Genomic DNA, 27,169 nt, shown 5'->3' on the forward strand with positions numbered 1-27,169 from the left:
GAGAAATGCAGCCAGGGACAACTTCCGGGAATCTAAAACAAATATACGAGCCCCATTTCGATTCGTGTCTTGTACTATATCCTATTTTCGTTTAAGAATTCAAAATTTACTCAAATAAACAGTCGTTTTTCAATTTTTAATATCTCCTTGCAAACATAATGCCAAAGACCAAAAGACACACCCCTATGGATTGTGTCAGCAAATAGCAAGACGCCTTACTCTCGCGCGAAATGTCCCTTTCAAAATAAGAGGTTGAGGCGGCACTATTCTCGTTGTTTACTTTGTCGAAATAGACCGAAGCTTTTACTTTGACATGACGTAATGTGACGTTGCGCAGTCGTCGTTAACGGCCAAACATGGCGGCGCCGAGTAGGAAGCAGCTGTTGAGTTTTCTCAGCCAGTTGGGCGCCTTTATTTTGACCCGCTTTGGATTCTGGAACTGTTTCTGTATGCTGATGCTGTTTGCTGAACGAGCTGACTCCAAAAGGTAAAAAAAACAAAAAAAAAAACGACAAGACAAATGCGAAGTCTTTAAGTTAGCCGAAAAGCCATAATCAAACTCCTTCGAAATGGTTGAATATGATTTATAAACGACTTACGGATATTTCTAAGGAAATTAAATCAAAGTAGTTTGTGGTTTAGACAACACGCACTGAAGACTTGTCCTGTAATTACGTACAATAGTGTATCATTACGCCTGCCCCCCCCCCACGACTCAAATAGTGTGTGCCACGAACGTTTGAAATTTAGACCTCCCACCCCCACAACAAAAAAACCAACGCTCTTATTACTTTTAAATATATTTATTTGTATCAATAGGATTGTTTGTGAGTGTGTTCCAAGGGACCCTGGGGGCGGAACTGTTGCTGAGACGTCTGTTTGACACTGTTGGAATAAGACCAAGAGTGAGCAAACAAAGGAGTTCCCTCCAACCGTCCATTCTGTAAAGTAAAGACAGAACAAAATGAACCATCTATCCATCATTTGATCCATTTATCCACACGAAAAATACAATTTAAAAAAAGGTTACAAATTCATTTGATTTGGGGAAATCAATTCAGTAATGTTTTACAATACAATTAAATCAAAAGCACATCTCTTGTGCATTTTAATTTTGGCTGTCTAATTCAGTTTTCCTGCTCGTTCTGAATCACAAAGATGCCACAAGATGGCATGCTTACCTGGGCAGGGTGCTGTTGAGTCAGCCTGATTGAGGTAGTGACCCAAAGAAGAAAACTTTAAAAAAAAAAAAGAAAAAGAAATAATAAAAAGTTGATTGAATTGCATGATGTACAATTTAATCAATACATTTTAAAATAAATATTTAGAAAGGTAAAAAAAAAAAAAGAGAATTGAATGCCCAGTCACTCATATCAGGCAGGATGTGACAATTTCCCCACAGTGAACACATTTACGGCGTGATAAGACATGGTTTGGATTTTCCCCACAGGAAGCCAGACATCCAGGTGCCATACCTGTACGTGGACATGGGGGTGGCGGTTCTCTGCGCCAGCTTCATGTCGTTCGGAGTGAAGAGACGTTGGTTCGCCTTGGCCGCCGCCGTCCAGCTGGCGGTCAGCACGTACGTATCGTACGTCGGCGAGCAGGTGCGCTACGGCGAATGGCTCAAGGTGAGCGACCCGACTGGTGTCAATCGAGCGTTGACAGAATGGACCGGACTAATAAGTGTCCTCTCCGCAGGTGCGCATGTATTCCCGAGCGCTCGCCATCATCGGGGGCTTCCTGGTTCTGGCCAGCGGGGCGGGCGAGATGTACCGACAGAAAGCGCGCAGCAGGTCCCTGCAGTCTACTGGACAAATCTTCCTAGCGGTCTACCTTATCTGCATCGTAAGACCTCCATTGCAACACTCATCTTATACTATGAATCGGGGATCATTTTAATTTTTTTTCTAAAAAAGCTACATTAATCTTTTTTTTAAAAAACAGGCAGAAAAGAAGTTAAGATAATTAGTTATGTTAATATTTATTAATGTTGAATTAGATTAACAGTTCTGCAAATATTTCTGCACACTATTTTATATTTTACATAAAAATATCTAGCTAAAATTAATTAAATTATTGCTGTTCAGACAATTTTAGTTTTCCACCCATCTATCTTCATTTGTGATTTTTTATATAACTATATAAGTTAATTCAATTTGTTGAGGTTCTACAATTATTTTTTTATGCATTAATAAATTTAAAATAGATTTTGTATCATTTTCATTTGAGTTCAGCAACAGTACCCCCCTATTATATTAATGAAGGGAAAGGTTTAAATATTTTTCAAATGAAATTCAAATGCACTCCAATTTTTTTTAAGAGAATTGTATTTACAAGTTTTTTTTTTGCAAATTCAATTCAAATGCACTACAATTTAAAAAAAAAAAATTAAAATAATTGCATTTACAAGGTTTGTTGCAGTCCTATCCTGAATAATTTTCTGAACTTAAAATATACTTTAATATTTAATTGACATTTTTATATAAATGTTGATCCATTCAAACTGCTAAAATGTTATTTAAATATGTGCACTTTTAAAATAAAATGTTACCTGTGCGCTTGCAGGTGTACTCTCTGCAGCACAGCAAGGAGGACCGTCTGGCCTACTTGAACCACCTGCCGGGCGGCGAGGTGGCACTGGTGCTGCTGGCGGCGACGTTTGGCGCGCTGGCTCTGGCCTTCCTGTCGGGGCGCTGCGTGCGCATGGCGGCGCAGGTCCTCGCTACGGCGCTGCCGCTGGTCGTGCTGCTTATCGACGGCAACCTGGGCTACTGGCACAACACGCGCAGGGTGGAGTTTTGGAATCAGATGAAGCTCATCGGGCACAACGTGGGCATCTTCGGCACCGCGCTCATCCTGGCGACGGACGCTTAGATCAGCCGCTGGACTTAAAACGGTCAACGTGATGCTACCCAAGCCTTCCGGTTCAGTCAAACTTCATCGGGCTTAAATGAGTCTGAAAGGGAAACTTCAAGCTGATTGATGCGGCAAAACAGCACTCGTTTAACACTATTTGATGGTTTTGATTGTTTTTTTTTTGTTGGGCAAGCTTTTGATGTAAATATATCCTTTTATACGATTGCATTGTTATTTTTGTCATTAAAATGAGCTGATCTTACAAGTTGGCTGAGTGGAGTCATTAGAATTCAATCTAACCTGAATTGGAATTCTAATCACTAAATTTCTCCCAAATTGACCATAGAAAATAGAGTTATTTAATATCATTTTTATAGACATAGCCTAAGTTGGAACCACTGTAAATGTTTTTAAGACAATTCAAACATGTCTGGAGAAGTGTTAAATATGGAAAAAAAAAACTATTGGCTTTTCAAAAATGGCAGAAATTTACAGTCAGAATTTTTGTTACGTTTATTTTAGAAAATGTCCTTTAAAGTGTGGCGTTTCAAGTCACATTTTGTTTTAAAATACAGAAAATACAGACAGTAGAACATGGGAGACGGCCAAAAGAAACAAAACAAACAAACCAAAAAAAAAAAAGACAGAAAATAAAGCTAACAAGCCTTTCTGACTGCGCTAGTTTTTGTCTTTTCTGAAATGGAACTGAAGGCGAAGAGAGGGAAGGAAGGAAGGATGGGAGGAAGGGTGGAGCAGGATTCAAGTTAGTTAAGGAAACTATGGTGGCTTTTATGGTTATGATTAAATTATTCTTTATAAAGTCTAATTTAAGATTTTATCTTTCCGCTCTCTTTTTTCTCTTTTTCATTATTTTTTTTTTTCTTTTTGTCATCATCATCTTCATGATCCAGGAAGGAACCTCAGCGCACCGCCTCGTAGCGGATGCCGCGTTTAGGACAAGGAATGCCGACTCGGTTTGGCGGCGGCAGCGGGAACGGCGGCGCCCGCCCCAGATTCCCCCCCGCCCCGGCCCCACCCCGCCGCCGCCGCCGCCTCCTCTGCCGCCGCCGCCCGGCCTCCCTGTTGCGGCGCCTCAAGAAGATAAAGTGGAGTCCTTCTGTGTTTGCTGTGCTTGTGAACGCTGCATGGACTTCTGACTTTCCACGTCTCTAAAATGTTTCTCCACCTGCGCAGGAACAAACGAGAGGATTGTTTTTATTTTAGTGCATTAAATAATTTATTTAAACGCAATTGGGGGGAAAAAAAATGGAAATCATAGCACTAATTCTTTAATTTTTATTTTTAAATGGACTTTTTCTGAATGGAGAGAAAAAGTAGTGGAAATCAGCTATCTATTGTGTCGCAACTTCATTCAGGTGAGGCTGCTAATAATGCTAAAAAAAAAAAAAAGACCAGGCTACTTTTCAACACACCAAACAGCCATTCGGATTGTATTGATAGTTCTGGTCGAAAAGTTCCAAGTGAAAATCATCAAGATAAAAGTGTACTCACTATTTTGCGTACATGACTTAAAGCGCTTCCCTCTTTGCCTTTGCAGTTGTCCACCTGGTAAGGCGGCGAGATGACGACGTCGTCCATCACGATAATGTTCTTCTCCTGCCATTTACACTCTTTGATGCTGCGCACACGGAGATGACAACAAAATTGAGGTTCCCAAAAAAAAACAAAAAAAAAAAACAACAACAACACCACCCAATTCTAGTCTATGAGTGCCGCTTACGTTTTGTGAATAGTCTGGAATAGCTGCTGGCCCTCAACAGACACCCCAGCGCTGATTGCATAGGCTTGGGACAGCTTGTCCTCCTTTTCTGTCTTTGCGCGATTGGCAAGCTGCAGAAAAAAAAAAAAGAAGAAAAAAAAAAACTTGATCGACGCTGTATTCGCCACAACACCCAAGACAAGACATGGAGAAAAAAAAAAAAAAAACGGTGTCAAGTAGAATAGCTTCAATTATCTGTTAGCACGTTAACTTTTAAATCAAGTTGAAATTCGCAGGCATCTAAATGGAGACGCTGTGCTTCCGTGCGAGGGCTAAAAAGTCCAGCCATCCATTTTCAATGTGGCGCGTCCTCATTAGGGCCGCGTGTAAACTGGAGCCTATCCCGGCTGACTTTGGACTGGTCACCAGCCAAATGCAGGAAACAAAGACAAGCACACATTTACCACGACGGGAGGGGGAGAATCGTTTTTCCATTACAGTTAGTTTTGTTTAGTTAGTTTTTTTTTAAATTTGGTTTTAATTGGTTTTCATGGTAGGTTTGTCGTTTTTAGATGAGTATTTAAAAAGCAGGGAGGGGAGTCAAAGTAAAGTAGAATAAAGTAAAATAAAAATAAAAAATTCTCAAATGACTGCATGACCTTACTTCTCCAGCAAAACATTCAAAATGACAATGACAAAGATTTTTTTGGTTTACTATAATGTTAGTTTTAGAAATTTAACGTCCAAATGTTTCTTAAAAGCATTTTCATTTTTATCCAATTTCATTAACAAAAATGTTAATTCAAAATTAGTTTTATTTTGGGGATATGAGGCGGCCTTCCTCTATTCCATTTCATGGAGGAGTCTACTAAAAATTATGTCATGACATTGCCGCATGGAACTAATGAGGCGTCTGCGTGGCGGAACAACTACGATCACCACGAACATCCACTTTACGCTTACGTTTCAAATTGATTGTCAGTAGTCTCCCAAACACTCCATTTTTGGCTTTTGATGACACACGGGTCAGATGCGAACAAACGAGTTTGACCAACAAACACGGGGTTGTTAAAACGAGGACACGGTGCACAGTGAAATCTATAATAGCCGTCCATCCATCAACTATTTTTCGGTTGGCCCACCGTCGCCCCGTTTGCCAACACGCCGACGTCACACTGACCTTGCTGACATTCAGCGATGCTAGAGGGGGCGGAGTCTCAGTGCGGTCAGTGATGATGTCCACTTCGGAAACGTAGGCTAAGTTGATCAGGACAACGTCGCTGAGGTTGGGCTTGCCGCTGGAGGAAGCACATTCTGGAGGCGGGAAGTCAAGGACTGCAGCATCAAAGCAAGCCCGATCGACTGAATTGATATGAAATGGGACTCGCAATCCTCTTCCTCCATCCACTGATGTGACCCCTCGACACACTCATCCAATCGGAAATCAGACACGCGGATCACGGTGGGTGGCAGGCCGAAGTGACCCTCAAAAAGAAGCCTGCCTGGAGGAAATACTGGAACCCCTGTGAATTTTGCTGTTCAAATCTTTGTGGGAGAACATCAAGTTGAAAATGAAACATTGAACACTCAGATATGAGTCAGAGGTCAAATTAAGTTCACTTGAAAACGTAGTGCATTCTAGGTTTGTCATAAAATCTCAACCCAAAAGCCCAACAACATCACATTTTTGTGAGTTGCATACATAAGAGCAGTCAACTACTTGACTAGTTTCACTAAAGACATTTTGACAGCCCCGCATTGAACCAAATACAACTCAACCTTACGCTGAATGGAGTAGATGTAATAAGGTGGAGCTCTGTCCTTTTTTCTCCACAACAAGCCGGGCCTATTTTGGGCTAAACTTTTGTTTTCTTTAGAAAAAAAAAATAAAAATCAAAAATGCATTTTAATGCAGAGTGCTTGGACTTCAAGTGTCAAAGCTTCATTTGCTTCAAGGCTGTTTTGACATTAAATACGACTGTGAATGTTGTCCGTTTAATTCAGTTTCATTTTCAGGTGAAGTTGCAGGCCTTCTCTCTCACTATTGGTCCCGTTTCTTTTTTTTTTGGAGGAAGCTCTCCAAACACCTTTTTGCTCTTTACTCCTTTTTGCTAGCTTGTGGGCATGCTACTTCCCGCATCACATGCGTTATCAAATACACTTGAAAACCACAATAATACTTCTTCTCGGCTCAGATCAAATATTTTCTTCAATATTTCTGTGCTGCCTGGTATCAAATGGCCTGTGCTTGTTCTGGACTCCTGGTATAAAACAACTGTGTGTGACCTTGAATGACCAGTCTGTGGCATTGTGATTCATTCACACACACACACACACACACAAGTGACTTAGGCTGGTTTGACTTTGCACATGCACCCCTTGATGCTTTCAATGACACACAAACGGCCAGGGTAAGAAGGACACTTTTCCTCAGTGATGCTCCAATGCCAATGAAAAGGGAGATGTGGTGTTAAATGCTAGTCATTGGAACACAATACAATGACTGAGTAAAGGATGGCAGTACAGTGAACGCAAGCATACATCCACTTGTAGAATCACACACCCATAAGAGGCTGCAGAATGGCTAAACATGAAGCTAGCGGCTAACACAAGGCCTCACATGAAACAACGTCTCACCTCTAAACTGCAACAATTGTCATCATTTACGTTGAGGAGAAGACTCGCCTTAGGGGTCGCAAACGTGCGCGTGGGCAACTTTAACGGACCGCGTACAGCGGCAACGCCAGTGAGAGCTTGACCGATTCTTAGCTAGCATGTTAGCCGTGCGACACAGCCCCTCGTTGTGGCGATGAGGGGCGCCGAGGGGGGGCACACGAGGAACCTGTGACCCCAAACACGCCTCACTTTCGCACGTAGCCTCCACGTAAATGTGCGCGAACACGTTCGAATTGAAAGATACAAGAAGCAGTCTGCGTTAGCCTGCTAGCTAGCCCCCATTTGCGCACACACTGCCATGATGCTTGGCGTTGCCAGATAGTGATCCATGTCTAGCACTGGCAACACAATGAGCAGATTCAAAACACATCCATTGACACACCAACGCGTCCGGCGACGCATCTCGGATCCTACGAACGCACACGCATGCAACGGCGTCCAGAATCGTGACGTGAAAACGCACAAAGACGTCGTTGAAGCCCAGTAGAGCCAATTGCGCCAGGGCGGAGCACTATTTGACATATTTTCGGCGAGCCGACGCGGCCTCGGAGCGGGGCCCGGCCAGCCGGCCAACCGCCGCCCGGCTCTCAAATCAAAAGGATACTCAGAGTCAACATCTTGGACTGGTAGTCAAAGGCGACCACCTCCCCTTGCAGCCGCTGGCCCAGGCAGGTGAGGCAAGAGACATGGCTCCCGACGCTGAAATACTCCCCCGGTCCAGGAGCCGCCATCTTCTCCGCCAGCAAACCGGAGCGCGTGCCTTACGTAGCGCGACGTGATGACGTAGGCGGGGCGTGTGTCGCGAGTCACGTCGCCACGCCGCCCAGCATCCGCCCCCCGGCGACGCGACGTTACGGCAAAACAATTATAAAATAATTCATAACGTCACACGGCCACACGATCACCAAACGTGCTTTGTATAGAACGCCGCTGGAATGACTCGTGTGCGCGATGAAAAGCGTGACGTCTCACTCATGTGAGAGTGAACTCTAGTGGGCGTGAGGAGAAGTACGGCGACAGCCTTCTCATCAGCAGGCCCATTCTTTGGGAGAGTCACACAAGGACAAGTGATGGATTTTATTCACACGTACGGCATTTGGATGGCCGAAAGCCTCCAGCTCAGGACGAAGAACCTGGAAAAACTCTGGCTCTTCATAACCCACGCCGGTGGCCCTAAAGCGGCTTTCCTGTTCGTCTTCCCGTGCGCTTATTTCTTCAGTCGGCGGACCGGCGTCGCCGTGTTATGGGTGGCCGCGCTGACTGAGTGGCTCAACCTGATGCTCAAATGGTATATTTATATATATTTATAATATATATATATTATATATATATATATATATTATATATATATATATATATATATATATATATATATGTATATATATATATATATGTATATATATATACACATTCATTAACGAAAACGTAGTCATAATTCAACTCAACTTTTATTCTCAAGTGCATATGCATACAAGAAAGCACAGATGAGATTTTCTTTCCTCTCCCACTTGGTCCAAGCTTATGTACTACCCGAGATAAAACACACCAAAGGTGGAATAGTAATCCTTTAATGTCACCACTACGGTACTTTGATGGCAGTTGGCAATTTCTAGTTGTGTTTTCTTTTTTTTAAGTGCGTTTATACCCTAGAATTTCCTTGGGACGTGCAAACAACACCTTATAACTGGCCTTATTTTTGACGTATCGGGTACTTATGGAGGTCTAACAACAAAACTGAAACTCCGAAAATACATCTTTCCTTTGGATAATTGGAGCGGCCAATTTAGAGCACCTTGTTGTCAGCTGGTGCACAGAGAGAAGGCATATTTAAATTTTTTTAATCATTCAAATTTGGCAGGGCTATTAAAAATAATTTTTTTCTTTGATGTGTCGAATTTAAATGATATTTTCATTTTCACTTTAAGGAAGGACTGTCACTATAGTGCGTGTGTGTTTGGGATGTGGTTTTATGTATGTGCTTCACTTTGTCAGCTGCGATTGGCTCCAGCACACCTTTTTCCCAAACGAGGACAAACCCAATAAAATGTTTTTATAGTTTCATTTCAACGATTGAAAATGTGTTAAAATGGTTTGTAATTTATTTTTATTTCTAATTTTAATTTCTAGTGTGCTTTTTGGTGAAAGGCCATTCTGGTGGATCGGTGAATCCCAAATGTTTACCAACAAGTTGCCCAAGGTTCAGCAGTACTCCTCCACCTGTGAAAATGGCCCTGGTGAGAAGAACGAAGTTACGACACATATGTCCTCATAAGAAGTTAAATTAATTTTTTTTTTTTGGTGAATGTGTCCCCCTCACCAGGCAGTCCGTCGGGACACGCTATGGTCACCGCGGCGGTCTGGTGGGTGGTGGCCTCTTCCCTGCGGATCTTCCTGTACCGCCGTAATTGCAGGTGAGGGGCTCGATTCACTCCACAATGAGTAGTTTGGCAGACACTGAACATTTCTTCACATAAGATGCTCCACAATGTATATTTGTGTTTTTGAGTTACAAGCGTGGTTATACAACAAATTCAACGCATGTCTTACGGCAGGTAATATACAAGTCACTTTCCAGTATAATATTTTTACAGGTTGCTGCCAGCTCCGGAGAAAAACACAATATCCAGTGTTGACTGACACACACGTAAAAAAACCTGTCGGATTGGATTTTTTTCCCCACTTGTATTGTTTTTATGTTTCAGCATACCAATCACATACATTCCATATCTGCTGTACGGGACTTTGCTGGTGGTTGTCGGCATCTCCAGAGTCTTTGTCTTGGCCCACTTCCCACACCAGGTGGTTACTGGGTCCATTGCAGGTCTGAGCACCTTTCAGTTATTTGCTTAGTCAGGAAAATTTTTTTTTTCTCGTGTGTGTGTATATATATATATATATATATATATATATATGCATTTAGACCTGACAATTACTATACTGTTTCATGTGTGTAACATGCAAATAGACTTAACAAATACTGACTTTCATTTTCCCAAAAAGGTCTTGTGGTAGGAATGTACCTGGACCGCAGGGTGCCCGAAAGGCAATCAATTTGGTTCTACGTCGGCGTTGCTGCGTCCTTGCTGTTCAGCACGCTGCTATTGAATGCCGGACTACGTCAGATGGGCGTCGACCTCTCCTGGTGAGACCTCGTCGGTGGCTTATTAGGTTGCGGTGTGATTCCCAAATAAATCAAATCTTTCTCACCCGGTAGGTCTTTGGCATTGGCGAAGAAGTGGTGCAGCCGCTCTGGGTGGGTTCGGCCCGACGTGGCCCCGTTCACCTCGCTGGCCCGGGACTGCGGGGCCTTGGTGGGTCTGGGCCTGGCCCAGCATTGGAAGCCCGCCGGCTGGTCGCTCCCCTGGCGGCCACGGGCCGTGTCGCTGGTGCTGTCGTCCGTCGCTCTGTTCTTGGTGTGCATTGCGCCGCTGCCGCCGCGACCACCTATGCTTTACTACTTGCTGTTTTTTGTGAAGTTCGCCATGGTGCCGCAGATTGTTTTCCTGGTTCCCGGACTGGTCCATTTCATGATGCGCAAGTTCAAGATGAACTAGATGCCTGTAGAATTTAATTTTTTTGTCACAATAAGGATTTCTTTGTTATGTTATCAATTTGAGTAGGATTGTAAAACTGACTTTGTGATTTGTGGCACATGTAATCAAGGATGCCAGTTAATTTGTTGTTGTGTACCATCATACATTTCTTGTTATGGTTGCTGTGATTCTAGTGGCAATTTGTCTTTACATGGGACAAATTGCATTCATATTATTTAACTTATTACTTGTGGAATTCTTATGTACTACCGTAGAAGTCACGTGGCAGACAATAAATGACTAAACATGCCGTGATTCAGTAGGCAACCATTTATAAATATGTTTTTTTCCCCCTCTCAATACATTGTACTGTACAGGTTACAATCAGTTAGCATGAGATAAAAACACATTCTTTTGAATTTTTTTTTTAATAATTTTGTCTTTTGTATATATCACAGCGATCTGAAAGCTCACATGTACAGACAAGAGAACGCTGCTCCGCAAGCAAATACATTAATCGTAAAATCAAAGAAACCAGGGTTGGGGGGGGGGAATGATAAGGGGGGGGGGGGCATACACCAGCCTGCTATACATGTTTCCGCTTGAGAAGAATAGAACATGCATCAGACTATTTACAGCCAGCTAATACACACACACACACACACACACACATTTGAACCATACACTCTTGGATAGCTTCGATTTAGAAGATCTGAAAGTAAGTATAATACAAGCGACACCATCTCAGTAAAGATAAGTGGAACGTTAACGGTACCAAGTGGAACTCCCATGAGCAGGGTTGCTTTGGGTGGTGTTTTTGATGGCATAAATTTGCTTATTGTACAATAAAGGGGAAACGTTGACACACCCAGATCTTTGGCAGGTGTGACCAAAAAAAAAAAAAAGTGAGTGTTGAAACGTTTTCCCTGCGGAGTTGCAATAAAACGTGGGGTTGGAACCTGTTCTCTGGGAAAATGTGAGCGTTGAAACCCCCGAGAGAGGTCTCTCACACACATTTCCCGCGGGGGTTGAATCTTTAACCGGGAAAAGTGAAGGTATTGAAACACCCACATCTCTCTATGTAGTGATGTGGGTTAAGAACCCTTTCACCAGGGAAACGCTTGGCTGATGTAAAACACACACACACACACACACCCCATAGGTGCGACAAAAAGCGGGCATTGAAACCTTTCACCGGGAAAAGTGTGGCGCATTCTTTCAAACAAAGCCAAATTATTGATTGCAAACATTTTCAACCGCCCATCAGGCCGCACCTGTACAACTTGTGCTAGAAAGTCTTTCCATCCTCATAAGTCTTAAAAAGATCGTCTGGTAAATATTTACTATGATAGTCTGACGTGGCCGCTCGTATTTGACACGATAAAGAAACAGGAAAAAAAAAAAATAAAGTGCACCTCTTGGGCGTTTGTGTTGGAAATGCAAAGAAACCGCAAGGAAAGAATACTACATTTGCTTGCTTTTCATCTTAAAGTCTTCAGTGAGCCTCTGCAAAGGCAAAACGTTAATCGGTTTGATCTGCCGCCCGGCGGCCTGATTTTGAAGATTATGCAAAAGGCAAACGTCAACCGGTTTGGGCAGATTGTTTTTTTTTTGACACATTCCTACACTTTGTGGTCCGTGAATAAGATGCAAATCCAATGGCAAAAAAATTAATCAATGAACTCAAGTTGCCACATGCGTTTTATCAACCCCTCCCAAAAACGTAAGCTTATGTGAAGGATTTTCAGTCCCTCCTTGGACCAGCAGTGGGACGCCAAGGCAGCATGAACAGTGTACAATTGAAACAAATGCTTCCTCTCACTTCTATGTACAATATATAACTTAATTATAAATATGACCTTTTGTTCTCTATTAGTACTTAAGTTGTTGAGCTGTTTTGTATTCTGCCGAGCAATGTACAGTATTGAACATATAGTATTGTATTACATTGAATCGAGTCTACTTGCGACCACGTTTAAGAGCACAGAAGAGAAGAGTCCGCCAGTCCGAGGAGTTGTCCGGTGTCCTTGTACAGTTTTTGGAAGAAGCGCACTGGTCGTTGTCCAGAAAATGGACTCAAAAGCCTTTGAGCGTGACAGGATAGTCAAGTCAAGGCGTGTCAGTCAGTCATGTTCAGTCCAAGACCTTAAAAGTGTGTCTAGCCCCTTTCGCAAGAGTTCTTCCAAGTCAAGTCCTTCTTCCTGCTGCCAAGAGTTTCTGTGCGTCGCGGTCCGAGCCGTCACACGTTGGACTCCACAAACGGTCTCTTTGGTTTGATGGGGGAGGATGGGCCTTGTGTGCGGGAGTCTCGGGAAAGTTGGCGGTACATGTTGTCCTGGTAGGCCTGCGCCACAGGCAGAGTCCTGGCCACCTTCACATCAGGGTAGGTGGGCACTTGGCTGACCCGCTCCAGGATGTCCCCGGTGCCACGTGAGCCATTGGCAAGCTTGCCCAGTGAGGGTGGCGGGGTCTGGGTGTAGTAGTCCTCCTCCAGCAGGTGTCCGTTTTGCGCGTTGTTGGTCTTGTTATAGTAGGCAATGTTTCCCAGTGAGGTGGGGGGGCTGTAGGTGGACCCCTGCTGGACCAGTTGACCGGGCGAGGTGGGGCTGACTGCAGAGTCCATCGACGTCATGGCGCGGGACCGGGAGGGTTGGTGCAGGTACTGCTGAGTCCGCGCGGTCTTGTCGATGACGCCCATGAAGGGGGTGTTACGAGAGCGGGTGGGCTCGCCCTGATACAGACCCCCGCCCCCTTGCGAGGGAGAGATAGGCGACATGTCATCGCAAGGGCGCTCATAAGTGGCCTGCAAGGGGATCTCCATCTGCTGGATGGAGGAGGATGGCCTGAAGCCTGGCGCCAGGTTGGCAGTGGAACCGGTGGAGATGTTGTTGCTGGAGGGGGAGAAACGGAGGCCTACGCTTTGCGAGTGGATGAGTGGTCTTGGGGTGGGCACATGCGGCTTTATCTCGGTGGTGTTCGCGCTGACGGGGCGTCTCACCATATGCGGGACCTCTGGGGAGCCCAGCTGGCAGGGCGGCATGGCATTGGCGCGCTCCAGCACGTGCTCTGAGACGGGGTAGTAGGCGGCAGACTGGCTACGACTGATCTGAGGCGTCTGACTGTAACGGATGCCCGCCGGACCCCCGCTGCTGGCGCGGTAGGCAGAGGAGGGGCGCTGGGGTAGCTCATCCTTCAACAGACTTGACTCCATGACCCCTCCTCGGCCGCCGTGCTGACAGAGGGCGCCAGAGCTGAGGCTGGCTTGCACCTGCGACATAGAGCGCCCGTCCAGCGAGGGCTGGTACACCAGTCGGCTGTCCACGTCTACCGAGCCGCCCTGGTAACGGCTACCAATGGAGTGGCCCATCTGCCCCCCGTAGCCGCTGTTTCCCATCACACTACTGGGTTGGTTTGTGCGCACAATTTGGGCGATGGAGGGCTGCAAACGAAGGCCTTGAGCTTGGTGATGCTGGGACGTCAGCGAGGGCTGAGAGCTGAGCTGGAAGGAGCGCTGGCTGCTCATCTTGGAGAGGGGCGATTTGGGTCGTCCGGGGTGCTGCTCCGTCTGGTAGCGCACAGGCGAGCCCGACTGGGATCTGTACAGACAAACGCTATCCACCGGTGGACTGGCTCTGTACTGGGCAGCCCGGCGCAGAGGGGACGGCGGCGGGCTCTGGCGGTCCATTCCCTGCCCGCCAGTGCCCATGGGCGGCGGGCTGAAGCGGTAAGACGGCTGGTGCACCGGGGAGGTGTGTGGCGGGCTGTGTCGATAGTGGGAGTTGTGATGTGTCGGGGAGAGGGAGGGCGGCGTGGTCTGGTAAGACCCGCGAGTGGGGGAGGACATGGAGGAGGAGGTGGGGTGGTACTCATAGGGCTGACCCATAGGACAACCACCAGCTAGGTAGATCTGATCTGCATGTGTGGGGGATAGTGGGGGGCTCTGAATGATGGGGAGACCGGAGGGATTGCTGAGGGACTCCGGTGGGGGCAGACCCATAGACATGGCCTCCAGCTCCTGCTCTAGGTAGTCCTCATCCTCAAAGAGATCCTGGACAGGCTCCATGTCCTCTAGACGGGGTTCCGGGGGAGGAGGGAGAGGCATGGAGAGGGACAGGCACGCTTCATCCTCAGGGGGAGGCGTGGGAGGCGGGGAGGGGGGAGGCTCCAGCTCCAGGTCTGGAGGCTGGAGCTCCCCCTGGCTCAGCTGGTGACACTCCTCCTCCACGCGCTGCAGCAGCCGCTGAATCTCTCGGTTGTTGGGGCACTGCTTCATGGCTTCGTTCAGGTCCTCTAAGGCTTCGGGAAACTGCCTGCAAGTGTCAAGGAAAATTGGAGATACTTCATTGTATAACATATTTCAGTCGGATTAATCGATTTTCAGTTCTATATCTTTGCTGCTGTAACACCTCAAATTTCCCCATTGTGGGACTAATAAAGGACATCTTATCTTATCTTATCTTAATGAATTAAAATACAGGTTAGTTAGATTGCAGGAAAGCAAGTTCCAGAAAGTCTGGTCAGTACGAGAGTGACCCCCAAGTGTGACTCTTGTATGTGAAAATTGCTTTCTCGTCAAAAATATAATTTATGGTATTCTCTATACTAGAACCATTTTTTTTCACGACAAGTATCTCTCTAAGGTAAGCCAATGGTGTCCAACCTACAGCTCGGCGTCATTTTCTGCCCACTATTCATTTTCTTAGCAGCCCGTGGCAAACGAGCGGCTTGGCATAAAGACGACAAGCAGAGAATGCGTACCTGCTGCTACGCTTGGCCCGGGCCCTGGCGTAGTAGGCCTCGTAGGATTTGGGTTTCAGTTCAAGGGCCTTGGTAGCAAATTCCTCAGCCATCCCGAAGTCCTGCTCACAAGACAGGAACACTGAACTCAGAGCCAGCGCAAAAACAACATCGACGATAACAGTCTTGGGGATCTTCGCCGACTCACATTCATTTTCCTGCGACATCGGGACAGGTTGAGGAAGAGCGAAACCTTGAGCTCCCTGAACGTCTTGAGGTCCTCGCTGAAGCCTTCGCGCGGGAACTTTTTGAGGGCGTACTGGTAGCGTTGTGCCGCCTCCCTCACCTTCCCCTTCTGTCGAGAGAGCCAAACAAACTCACATTTATCAGCTGACTATTGACAAATTGCACGTTCATTTTTCACTTAGTTTTACGAATGAAAAAAAAAAAATAATGCCGCTCTGATGCATCAGAGCCAAAATCATTTTATTGGTTCTTGTATTCCAAATAAAATAAAATAAAATAAGATAAAATAAAATAAGATAAAATAAAATAAAATAAAATAAGATAAAATAAAATAAAATAAAATAAAATAAAATAAAATAAAATAAAATAAAATAAAATAAGATAAAATAAGATAAAATAAGATAAAATAAAATAAAATAAAATAAAATAAAATAAATATTTTAGGAGGACTCAGTGACTCATGTTGTTTTGCAATTTGCGGCAGTGTTCTGTCCCAATCTCACGCGAATAGCAGTGCTTTACTGTCTGAATCTGAAGACACGTCATCAATGTCATCAGCAAGGGAAGTTTGTTCTCACACCTTGTAGAAGCCGTCGCCCTCCTCGATGAGCTTGCTGAGCAGGATGATCATGATGTCGGGTTTGGAGGTGGCCATGGCCCACGTAGCTGGACCTGCGTCACATGGGGGGAGACGAGAAAGTGAGGATGACAGCGCTTTCGGAAATAACGCAAGGAACAGAAGGGAGAGAGGAAGGAAGTCAAAACGACACACGCACGTACACACACACAAACGCACACACAATCATATTATGGTGAAATGTGCGTATCCCACCAGACATCTCCTGGATTGTCTTGCACATTGAAGTGAAAACAAAGTGTGAGTTTGGATCGCTCTCACGTGTTGTTGCAAACATGCATCTCAAAATAGGAGAAACAAAAGGAAATACGACCAATCCAGTGTATCCGGGCGGGGTACGGTAGCAAGAATCATTTCAACAGTGTAACAGGGGTGAGAAAAAAAGCGTCAAAATGGCAGATGGAGGAGGAAAACAATACAATTCACAGTTGAGAAAAGATCACGGCTTTGCTACAGGAAACTAATACTTTCTGCAAGGGTGTCTCGTCACAGAAATGATGACCACCTGCTTCGCCAAGGGTTAGCCAGCCCAAATATCATTTATATTTGTTATGTACGGTGCATCCGCAAAGTAGTCATAGTGCTTCACTTTTTGCCATATTTTATGTTAAAGCCTCATTACAAAATGGATTCAATTTTTTTCCCCCTCAAAATTCGACACACAACACCCCATAACGAGAACATGACAGAACTTGTTTGAGAGTTTTGCAAAGGAAAAATAAAAGAGGGGAAAGATGACGAGAAATAATTGGTACATGAGTTTACTACAGGTGAAATCCAAAAAAGAGGTAGAAACAAGATTTACGTCCAAGAGTGTGAATAGTCACTACATTATTAAAATGATCAAAAATGAATAGCAAATGTTTTCATGTAGTCAGTAGAGGGTGTGCTTTGAATTAAAAAAAGAAAAATCATTTATTCCAGTTTGAAATCAAAACAAAATTACAATTTTTAATTTTTTCCAACCATATGTTAGTTAAAAAAACAATTTATCTCATTATTTGGTTGATTATTTTATAAACACAATATTAAAATATTGGTAAAATGTTTGATAGTTAATTTAATTTGAGTAAATTCTATTTCATATTTGCTAAATTTATTGTAAATAACACAATGCAAATTTGGGATAATTGGACATATTTAACTTATTTTATTAAATATTTAGCTAATAAGTAACAAATTAATTCTGAAAAATACACTAAAGGATTGATGTAACCGTAATGATTTACCAAGGGAACTTTTATTTTAATTTATTTATTTTTTTTGTCCATTTTACAAACATAATTATTGCCCTTGAGCGCAGACTTGTGCGCAGGCTTACTGTAACCTAACGAAATGTGGAAAGAGTAAAGCGCCATGCATCACTTTCTGGATGCACTATTTACGTCATTGTAAGTGTATTGGCAATCTACGACACACACAAACAAACGAACAAAACTACACAAAGGCACAAGAAAACACAAGGCGGCAGGAGGAGTCCCGCCGCCGGGTGACGTCATGATGACTGCGAGCGACCTCGGTGCGCGGCGGCGGCGGGTACAACGTCGTGCATGCACTTCCTGCTAAAAAAAACAAAAAACAAAAAAACAAAAACAAAACACCAACAAAACGACCACGCAGTCAGTGTTGCTCGGAGGCTGCTGTCATGCATCCATGCTGCCAGGAAGCGGCTCGGACCATCTACCTCAAAGCGTACACCTATTAGTCACTTTAGTTAGCTAAAGCTAAAAGCTGGCCCGCCGACGCTCGGGAGGAAACACAGACAACACAGAGAAAGGAGATAGAGCTGTCAAAATGCCTGCTGGGGTGGGAAGTCGACAGCCTTGGCTTTACCTCGGGGCCGACTGGGCAGCGTCTGACATCCTGGGACCGGAGAGAGAGGCGAGGCGAGGCGGGGGAGAGGGGGTGGGGGTTAAAGGTGAGGAGGAAGAGTGTGGGAGTGTGGAAGAGGAGAGAGAACAAGAGCCAATGGAGGTGGAGGAGTGAGAAAAGAAAGACAAAAAAAAAAAAGCAGCAGTGAGAAGCAAAATAATGAAAAATAAGAAAAGAAATACCGTACATCACAAGCGCAATTAACGACCCGCCTCCGGGGGGGCAAAGGGACAGAAAGAATGCCATTGAGAGAAGGATGAAAAGAGAACATGCCGGGAAGAGAAAGTAAGACGACAAGAAACACAAATAGCAGCAGCCGTGGTGGGACGTAGGGACGACGTAAACTACAATGCAAAAACTGGACTTGGCAAAAAAAAAAACAATAATGATGTATTACTTAATTTAAGCAATATTAGCCACTAAATATAACAGGAGATAATCAACGAAAAATTGATTTAAAATATTCCTTTTCAGTTTTTGCAATGTAGCAATACATGCTTGCTGTTTAGCGTGCATGGAGCCCTTTTTGGAGAAGGGCGTGGTGGTCTTGACAACTTGACCACGAGCCAGCAACACTCAGCGACTTCTCATTGTTAGAAAAAAAAAAGGAATAAATTTGAAAAAAAAAAAGAGCTTATCATCAAGTACAGTGCATCCGATAAGTTGGTTGACCTTCCATTAAAAAAAAAAAAAGTGAACAAGAAAAAACATGATGATAATAAACACATCTACTTATATATTTTCTATATATTTTTGTTTTGATTTTTCTGTCAAGGCGTATCACGTGACCATCGTTTTTTTTTTAATACTTTTCAAGACGCATTGTGGAAAAAATTGAGGGCACTCTATCGAGAGAATAAAACTATTTTAAAAAAAAAAATGTTTCGTCGCCATGGCGATACCCATATAAGTGCAAATATGTTAACTTAACCCTCGTGCCAGCGGTTTTGCCTTTTGATTGTTTTGAGCAGAAAATGACCCACGATATTGTTTCTTGGTGAGAACAAGTGGCACATTTAAAATAAATGTCCAGAAATGGTGTTGCGATTTGAGTGACTGGTCTGCCATGCGCCTCATGCTCCTGTGGCGGCGGCCACCTGAGTGAAATGGCCACGATATGAGAAGATGTACGTGTTCTCACCTATCTTGGCGCCTTTCTTGAGAAGGGCCACCACCACCGACGTGTTCCTGCAGCCCACTGCCCGGTCCAGAGGGCGCATGCCGCTGTAGTCCACGTGCTCGATCATGGCGCCGTGGTCCACCAAGAACTGGACCTGAGGAAAGGTGATGTATGTGAATATGGAGGCCCGCTCGACATTTTGCGCTTTCCGGCGCTCGGGTCACCGACCACGTCAGAGTCGCCATAGAAGGCGGCCAGGTCGAGCGGCGTTCGGCCGTTCTTGTCGGCGTGGTCGGTGGCGGCGCCGCTCTCCACCAGGCATCGGACCACTGGCAGGTGGCCCTTGAGGCAACCCCAGCTGAGCGCCGTCAGACCCTCTTTGTCCGTCAGAGAGAGAGAGGTTCCTGGGAAGGAAGCAAAGAGTAGTGAGACTGTATTCTACACGAGGAAAATGTACATAGGTTGAAATTTCTGAGTGAGTTGTGAGTTTGAAAACATCTGTTCCGTTACTTGTGGACTGTCACAATTTGATTGCACGAATAGTGAAGAACACTTGACAAAACAATGATGGATGTAGAAAGTAATGCAAGGCAGCATGGCCTGAAAATCTTCCAAAAAAAAAAAAAATTCACCGAAATCCAATTAAATCCACATGTCAGATTTACTTATAGTTAGAATTTGGGGATTGTAAGAAATGATTGAAGAACAAAAATGTGCTTAAAAAAAAATTTAAAATTCACAAATGCTCGTCAGCTTTCACACGGGAAGTCGTTGCACATGGAAGCTCGTGCGAACGCCACTGACCTTGCGAAAGCAGAAACTCCACCGTTCCCAGGTGTCCCTCCGAGGCGGCCATCATGAGCGGCGTGCGACCTTGTTTGTCCGCCAAGTTGACGTCGGCACCGTGTGTCAGGAGAAGGTCCACTATCTGGCAAACAAATATCAGGATTACTTATGATTATGATGACAATTAATATCATTCCTCAACTCTGCTGACCTGCCAGTGGCCCTGTCGGACGGCGCTGAACAGCGGCACGATGCCTCGCCGGTTGGACTGCGCCACGGCGGCACCTTGCTCCAGAAGCAGGCGGCACACCTCCAACTTTCCCCGACCCGAGGCTGCAGTCAGAGCTGGACGAGGGGGCGGAGTAAGGTCATACGACATATGCGTCTGTTGGAACTCAGCCTAATAAGGTCCAGCGACACCCTCACTCACCTGTCTCGCCCCATAGTGAGTCAAAGTTGTTGATCTGCGCTCGCTCCACCTCCTCCTCGTCTTTCTCTGGTAGGTCCAGAAGGTAGGACACAATCTGAGTAGTTTGAAAAAAATAAAATACAAAATTTGATTCTGAACGGACAAAAATACATGTTATGAGTCTTAAATCATCGCTCCAAAAATGATATATCTTCATATCAGAATTCAATTGAATTAAAATAATGGACCATGAAATGTATTCCACTGTATTTCTTTCCTTGACAAGCCCATAAAAAGCGGTACCTCCGCGTAGCCCATACTGGCGGCGGCGACGAGGGCCTGCTGGACGGCGTGGCTCTTGGTGAACGTCGCCTGCTGCTGCGTCTGCGGCGAGTGCTGCGCCGACCCGCCGCTCCAGTCGCACTGGATGAGGAATTTCACCACTTCCATGTGGCCTCGGAGGGCGGCGTGCACCAGAGCGCACTGCCCGTTCCTGTCCAGGTGGTCCACCTGGTGGCACATCAGAGGGCTGGCGTCAATCGGACGCACTTGCAATCGACAACAAAGTTTCAAGATCCAAACTACTGGACATAAAAGTCACAGCAGTTTACGCTGACAAATTAACAGATTATTAATCAGTTGAAGTTAATGTATCTTGTCTCTCTCTTTGGGTTTTAAAGTGAGGGAAGAAGTTACTCTAACCTTGGCTCTCTTGCGACACAACGCCGTCACGATGGCCATGTGACCCCCGGCGGCGGCGTAGCCGAGCGGCGTCAGGCCGCTCTCGGAGGGGGCGTCGGCATAGGCGCCAAATTCCAGCAACAGGGCCACCATGTCCATGTAGCCCAAGTGGGCGTGGACGCACAGCACGGGGGCGTTGTTGAGCACCTCGGTGCGGTAGTTGACGTTGGCACCGCCCAGCATCAGCAACCGACTCACCTGCAAACACACGCACAAACGAAGATTAAAAATAACTAAAATGGAAAAAATAAATAAATTGAATTAATTACTGTCAATATATGCTAAAACCGTTAACTTTGTAGCGAACGCAAGCATCCGTGATCACCTTGATGTTGGGCGTGTAGAGGTTCCTCAGCGACGAGAGCGCTGCCGACAGACCCTCCGTGCTGTAGGACACCCAGAGGCCTTGCAAGATGGACGAGGACACGCCCACTTTCTTACTGAGCCCCTTGAACATTTAATCCAGTCGTAAATATTGCGCGTTTCTATTTATATATAATACATAGATGCAAGAAAACGCAAATGTTACAGCTAGCTGCAGTTTTTTTTTTTTTAAGTGCTCTATAAATAAAGTTGAGCTGTGTGTTGCGACTTTGATGGAGGTTACCTTGAAGATATGTGCTTTGAGGATGTGGTGGCCCAGCTCGATGGTCTGCTGCCGGTTCAGCTTGTTCTCCTGCCGCGAGAACCAGAAAGCCAGCAGGGTGTGGCCGCTCCTGTGAACGCCCAGACGGAACAACCTTTTAGCCGTTGGGAGTCATGAAAACGCTCATTCGTGGGTGGCATTTATGGCATGAAACCCTCTCTCGTGGGGAAAAAGAAAAAGAAAAAAACTCAATTTGATGGTGACTAATGAGATGCGTCTATTTATACCTGACTGACTAATGTTTCTGTATAGATTTTTCACACACTATATTTGCGCTTTAACCGGATGGTGTCGGTCATCATAAATATTTAGTATCAATTAACAACCCAGGTGTGGGCACAAACAGCGCGTTATTTACAGATAAATGCCATTTTTAAGAATAATGTTTCAAGATGTATTATAGCAGAAATGTTATTGAGGGAATTGTCATCATAAACAAATTTTTTCAGTAAACTGTTTGCCGTCATTTTGCATTTCAACTTATTTTATGGAGGAAATTTACCCCAAAACACCCCAAAAATGATTAAATAAATGTTGCTTTTTTTTTTTCAGTAAATGGGTCATTCCTGCATTAAAACAACAACAAAAAATGTCTCGTCTAACCTGGGATCACACAGGAACTTGGTCTTCTCGCCTTCCTCCCGCCATATCAACCACTCCCGAAACGACGGGTGGACAAACATGCGGGTGCCGTCCCGCCTCTTCACCAGGAAGACAGACAGGTTGTCCACACGCTGCTGGAAGTCCTCCCAGTCCAGCGTACCCTGGATTAGCACTGTGGTTAGCACGTTGCTATGCCGTTTCACATCTAATGTCAAGCGTGTGGATCGGGTCGCACCTCCAGCGAGCCAGCGTTGTTGGCCTGGTAGATTTGCTCGTCGGTGAGCGGGTGCAGCGAGGCCACGGCCACGTTGAGCAGAGGGAGCGCCCGCTCGAACGATGACTGCGTGGGGAAGCGCATGTTGCACTGCAGGAGGTAAACCTCGGCCAGGTTGACCGGAACCACCTGAGGAAGGGAAAAAAAGGCTCAGTGGAGTCGGCTGGAATAGTTCTACTGGAATTCTTACTCTGTATTAAATGTAAAATCCATGTTGAAATCATTTTGGGAGGTCTCACCTTGTAGCTGGAGCTCTTGAGGACCAGGTAGCCCTTCTCGATAAGGTCAAAGGTGAGCTTGAGGTACAGGTAGGAGCCCTGACTGAGAGCCTTGAGGTGTCCGCTGAGTTTGCCGAAGGTGGTGTTGTCCATCTTGCCGTTGAGCGAGATGTTGTTCTGGATCTCCGGGCTGCTGTGGATGCGGTGCAGGATGTAACCCTGCAGGTCCTGGTCGATGGCGTCGTTCTCCTCCAGGCCGTCCAGTGAGATGCGGTGGAACGGCAGCGGGTTGGTGATCTCCTGCAAGGTGGTGCGCACCGTGACCACCAGCTTGAGCCAGGGGGGGAACTTGTGGATGGTTTTGCAAAGGAAGGAGACAATGGTGTCGCCGTAGTCGGGCTTGTGGAACTCTGCCTCGTTCAAGCCGTCGATGAGGACGATCAGGTCCTCCTCGGAGTTGATCTTCCTCTCTGGAGAGTTAAAAAAAAATGTATATCTATGTTGCTATATTATTTGGGTGCTGTGTGTTTTTATTGGTATTCTAGATTATTTGTTGACACACCCCTTTGCCTCGCAGATATCCTTTAAAAAAAAAAAAAAAAAAGACTGGTACTGGCACACGGTAATTTTTGTGCTTTTGTTCTTAACCAAAGAAATCAATATTATTTCTTGGTGCACCCTCTTGCTCTTAAAAAAAATAAATAAAAAATATAGACAATTAAATGATAATAAATTAGCGCCAATTGAATGCAATCTTTCCAAAATCCAGACACAGGTCGCGTTACCTTTGTAGAGAGCATCCAAGGGTTCGAGCACGCCCCTCCTAAAGGAAGCCAGGGGGTCCTGGACGCAGGAGCGCAGGCTCAGCACGCTCTGCAGGTGCGGCTCGCGCAGCATCTGCTCCCTGTAGGCTGCCAGGTGAGGCGAGCGGCAAAGCAACGCCGCCACGTTGTGCACAAACTCGGGCACCAGGCAAGTGTAGGCGTTGTCCGCTTGGCAGTAATGGTACGCCACTACCTGTAGGGGGCGACAGAGGAGTCACATGGGGGGGGCGAACAGGAAGTTGACACAGTTGTTCCATTTTGCCTTTCAGATGTTAATAATTCATCGCTTTCATCTACTGAGAGACCACGCCAGGCTCAAGCGGGAGCTGAGAGGAGTCGAGCGTCAAGCCGTTGTCACGTTTCACAACTAGCAACGTGCTAATGAATGATTTCAAAAAGGGCAAAAAAGGTGCAGATCGGAATGATTTTAGAGGAAAATAATTTAGTCCATTAATATTAATTTAATAATAATAATTTGTATCACAAAATGTTGCTAAATAAATTAAACCATTCTCAAACGTAATTAGATTTATAATCAATTGTGTTTCATTTTTTTTCCCCATTCTAATTATCGATTATATAAATGTTTTAACTAGTTTTAAATAATGTAATTTTATTTATACAAATAATTAAAACTGCATTGTTGATGATTTTTACCTGTTTGATATGTATTCATTCAATTAAAATAATATATCAACTGTAATAATATATTAATGATAAAAATTACTTGAGTTCCATTTAAATTATTAATCTAGCCTATTTTTATAATTTAGCTCATATCTGTACATACATAAAGACATACATACATAGTTAATTGTCATCTAGTAAAAGTATATACAATTTTTATTGTTGGATAAATTATTGATCAATTATTGAACAACATTTTTGCTTTTGTCATTATTAGTTTTTGTCATCAATTATTATAGGAAAAAAAATTGCCAAAATCAAATATTTAAAAAAAAGCCAAAAAAATAATGCAAATTTCCATCCACTGTAGAATGGGAAAAAGGGGGAGGGTGTAAAACAAAAAAAATAAGTCGGAGGTGAAAAAGCGTTCAATTATTAATATGCAGACTTAACAAGATCTAATAGCAAGGCTGGGAAGTGACATTCAGCGTGGATTAATATTTAATAAGACTCCCTGGCTAAGTTGTTTTTTCTTTTTTAAACACACATGCATAATGCATGCGCCGCGGCGGGGGATCGGGTGTCCTCACACGTTGTACAGTTCATGTGGGACGTGTGACATGACTGCAACAATTATGAGGACATTTTAGTTTTTTATTTTATTTTAGCGAGAAATGAGAGATGGCCACTGTCAAACAATTGATGCGTTAGTGAACACACCAACTTGCTGGGAATTCTTTTTTTTGTTAGCCCCAAACCTTTGCATACCTTTTAATGTGGTTAATTGTTCCAATATTGCTGGTGAAATATCATTTTGTTGCAAAATTGAGACTGTTTAACTCCTTTCCCCCGGCAACCTCCCTTAAAAAAATTCCAAACTGCTTATTTTGTAAATTGTGCAATTTTGTATTTAGATTTTGATCCGTCTTAACCACTTTATCGGGTGCCAAACTCCTTTTCCCCATGCACTTTTCATGAACACATCCATAAAAAAGGAAATAGCAATTCCCATGACCACCCTTGAAAAAAATTATTGTTACTATTATTTTTTTTTTTAAATAAAAGTAAGTTATTGGTGTACCTGGGAGGCAAGTCTCCTCATGGACTCCTCCTGGCGCCTTCTCATCTCAGGGGTGCCGGGACAGCTGCCACCGCCCAGCGTGCCGTGCGTGGGCTGGGGCTGGCTGAGAGGGAGGCCCTCGCCATCTGGACACGCAAACACACATTCTTCATCAAAATACCATATTTCAAAACATTTTTTTCGGTTTCAAATATCGTTGAAGGAATTTTTACGTTTGGGCGAGGCCTGCGGGCTGTCGGAGGCGATCTGCCGCATGCGCGTGCCGTGGCAGCTGAGCGCCACCAAGCGGGAGACGATGGCCGTCTTGCCAAAGCCGATGTTGCCAACGACGATCACGCCGCGGCTGCTGCCGGGCCGGTTGAGGTGGCCGTCAATCTCCTGGAAGAGCCACTCGCGGCCAGTGAACACCGAGTCCACCGTGATGGATGGCACCTCGAAGAGCAGCGGTTTCAGGGTGATGTCCTGGGGCCGGTACGGCGCAAAACGCACTGCTGGGTCAGAAAAGACAATGAGGAAAGTTCACTTGGTAGAGAAAAGCATTGGCACAATGACACAAGGTGTAAGGCAGGGATGGGCAACTGGCAGCCCGTGACCACACTGAGTGGAACTTTGATTAATTAAAAAAATGTTTTGTCTTTGTGTGAATCCTCATTTTTCACAAAAAAATTGATATTGGAGGTTTATCAGTCTTTTCTTTTCCTTTTTTTCTTTTAAATAATTTTTTCAATGCATTTCAATGGCCAACAATTATGTACGAATTTTTGCTATTCGCGAGCTGGCCCAGTGTGTAGGTTTAAGATGGCCGACTTAGTTACGCTAACCCTAACAGCCCTAGTACTAGAACGTGAGTAGGCCTAATATATATTATGTTCAGCAGATTTGTGCCGTCCATGTATGATCATTTTTATGCAAGACAGGCTAGGCTTTCAAGACCAAACTGAGGTTTCAAGTTTCGGTTTTAATTGAAGCAGTCAACACGAGGAAACATTGTGATATTTTGTCAGCCCCTTTCATCACACATTCCTGGTTATGAGACAAAAATGTGGAACCACAAGAAAATTAACTTGATCACAAGTTTTTGTCTTTGATGCAGACTGACTTGTCACAAGTATTTGGTTTCACACAGATCGCCACCATCAAGAATGACTTCTCACTACCTTATGCCGCCACTAGGGGGAGTCGCTCGACTACATTTCAGATGGGTCAGCACAGGGGACATTGAGGGACAGAATGCCAACTAATGGGATGTGATGGGACATAAAAGGGACCTTATGAGACACTATGGAATAAAATGGAACATAATAGGGCAAATCTATGGGCACTACAGTGCAAAATGAGACATTATCGGACACAATATGGGAGACTATGCAATGGAATGGAATACAAAGGGACCTAATAGGGGAGACTCTGGGACAGAGGGGGGAAAAAAATTACTCACGTGACTGTGACTGCCAGCCATGGGAGTTGTTAGCGGAACCTGAGGCAAAGCAAACAGAAGACAAAAAGTGTGTTAAGGGGGTTCAAGTGAAGGGGAAAAAGGCAGCGTCATGTTCTGCGCGA

At 44.7% G+C, this 27,169-nt stretch overlaps 4 protein-coding genes across 10 annotated transcripts in view; 2 read left to right on the top strand and 2 right to left on the bottom strand.

The window, feature by feature from the left end:
* The first annotated feature begins 320 nt into the window (after window positions 1-320).
* Window positions 321-3,124, top strand: tmem101 (transmembrane protein 101). The gene is made up of 4 exons (XM_088283690.1): window positions 321-487; window positions 1,451-1,631; window positions 1,702-1,848; window positions 2,569-3,124. Exons 1-4 carry the CDS (start codon window positions 357-359, stop codon window positions 2,875-2,877), a joined length of 768 nt encoding a protein of 255 aa, XP_088139816.1. The 5' UTR covers window positions 321-356; the 3' UTR covers window positions 2,878-3,124.
* Window positions 3,125-3,347: 223 nt separating this feature from the next.
* On the bottom strand, window positions 3,348-8,028 carry lsm12b (LSM12 homolog b). The gene is made up of 5 exons (XM_088283691.1): window positions 7,860-8,028; window positions 5,760-5,893; window positions 4,601-4,710; window positions 4,372-4,498; window positions 3,348-4,045 (listed from the first exon to the last, which is right to left on the bottom strand). The coding sequence occupies exons 1-5, from the start codon at window positions 7,984-7,986 to the stop codon at window positions 3,953-3,955; spliced, it is 591 nt and encodes a 196-aa protein (XP_088139817.1). The 5' UTR covers window positions 7,987-8,028; the 3' UTR covers window positions 3,348-3,952.
* Window positions 8,029-8,035: 7 nt separating this feature from the next.
* g6pc3 (glucose-6-phosphatase catalytic subunit 3) lies at window positions 8,036-11,098 on the top strand. Its single transcript, XM_088283689.1, has 6 exons — window positions 8,036-8,543; window positions 9,383-9,489; window positions 9,576-9,666; window positions 9,958-10,076; window positions 10,256-10,397; window positions 10,470-11,098. The coding sequence occupies exons 1-6, from the start codon at window positions 8,326-8,328 to the stop codon at window positions 10,807-10,809; spliced, it is 1,017 nt and encodes a 338-aa protein (XP_088139815.1). The 5' UTR covers window positions 8,036-8,325; the 3' UTR covers window positions 10,810-11,098.
* A 35-nt stretch (window positions 11,099-11,133) lies between these two features.
* Window positions 11,134-27,169, bottom strand: part of tanc2b (tetratricopeptide repeat, ankyrin repeat and coiled-coil containing 2b) — a 70,960-nt gene continuing 54,924 nt past the window's right edge. For 6 of the 7 annotated variants that reach the window (XM_088283685.1, XM_088283682.1, XM_088283686.1 and 3 more), the window contains 21 exons: window positions 27,048-27,086; window positions 25,822-26,097; window positions 25,610-25,734; window positions 23,863-24,094; window positions 23,099-23,547; window positions 22,821-22,988; window positions 22,586-22,746; window positions 21,944-22,052; window positions 21,662-21,784; window positions 21,298-21,534; window positions 20,899-21,105; window positions 20,617-20,710; window positions 20,398-20,531; window positions 20,205-20,328; window positions 19,629-19,804; window positions 19,422-19,554; window positions 18,242-18,271; window positions 16,352-16,443; window positions 15,734-15,880; window positions 15,547-15,647; window positions 11,134-15,098 (listed from right to left, as the gene is read on the bottom strand). In XM_088283685.1, the coding sequence (XP_088139811.1) occupies window positions 13,028-15,098; window positions 15,547-15,647; window positions 15,734-15,880; window positions 16,352-16,443; window positions 18,242-18,271; window positions 19,422-19,554; window positions 19,629-19,804; window positions 20,205-20,328; window positions 20,398-20,531; window positions 20,617-20,710; window positions 20,899-21,105; window positions 21,298-21,534; window positions 21,662-21,784; window positions 21,944-22,052; window positions 22,586-22,746; window positions 22,821-22,988; window positions 23,099-23,547; window positions 23,863-24,094; window positions 25,610-25,734; window positions 25,822-26,097; window positions 27,048-27,086 (5,228 nt within the window). In that variant the 3' untranslated portion in view covers window positions 11,134-13,027. The remainder of the gene's footprint in view (window positions 15,099-15,546; window positions 15,648-15,733; window positions 15,881-16,351; window positions 16,444-18,241; window positions 18,272-19,421; window positions 19,555-19,628; window positions 19,805-20,204; window positions 20,329-20,397; window positions 20,532-20,616; window positions 20,711-20,898; window positions 21,106-21,297; window positions 21,535-21,661; window positions 21,785-21,943; window positions 22,053-22,585; window positions 22,747-22,820; window positions 22,989-23,098; window positions 23,548-23,862; window positions 24,095-25,609; window positions 25,735-25,821; window positions 26,098-27,047; window positions 27,087-27,169) is intronic. The other variant, XM_088283683.1, reaches the window with a different exon arrangement.

The sequence above is a fragment of the Idiotropiscis lumnitzeri genome, chromosome 20 (assembly GCF_059441095.1).
Source record: "Idiotropiscis lumnitzeri isolate Australia: NSW breed Sydney's pygmy pipehorse chromosome 20, RoL_Ilum_1.0, whole genome shotgun sequence".
Taxonomy (NCBI): domain Eukaryota; kingdom Metazoa; phylum Chordata; class Actinopteri; order Syngnathiformes; family Syngnathidae; genus Idiotropiscis; species Idiotropiscis lumnitzeri.

Bases quoted from the DNA above. Each gene is read 5' to 3' on its own strand.
- lsm12b (XM_088283691.1), bottom strand. From the start codon at position 7,986: ATGGCGGCTCCTGGACCGGGGGAGTATTTCAGCGTCGGGAGCCATGTC. The intron at 4,711-5,759 runs GTCAGTGTGACG...TTTTTTCTGCAG, and splicing joins CATCGCTGAATGTCAGCAAG to CTTGCCAATCGCGCAAAGAC. The intron at 4,046-4,371 runs GTGAGTACACTT...GTTCCTGCGCAG, and splicing joins TAAGTCATGTACGCAAAATA to GTGGAGAAACATTTTAGAGA.
- tmem101 (XM_088283690.1), top strand. From the start codon at position 357: ATGGCGGCGCCGAGTAGGAAGCAGCTGTTGAGTTTTCTCAGCCAGTTG. The intron at 488-1,450 runs GTAAAAAAAACA...TTTTCCCCACAG, and splicing joins GAACGAGCTGACTCCAAAAG to GAAGCCAGACATCCAGGTGC. The intron at 1,849-2,568 runs GTAAGACCTCCA...GTGCGCTTGCAG, and splicing joins CGGTCTACCTTATCTGCATC to GTGTACTCTCTGCAGCACAG.
- g6pc3 (XM_088283689.1), top strand. From the start codon at position 8,326: ATGGATTTTATTCACACGTACGGCATTTGGATGGCCGAAAGCCTCCAG. The intron at 9,490-9,575 runs GTGAGAAGAACG...CCCCCTCACCAG, and splicing joins CACCTGTGAAAATGGCCCTG to GCAGTCCGTCGGGACACGCT. The intron at 9,667-9,957 runs GTGAGGGGCTCG...TTTATGTTTCAG, and splicing joins CTGTACCGCCGTAATTGCAG to CATACCAATCACATACATTC.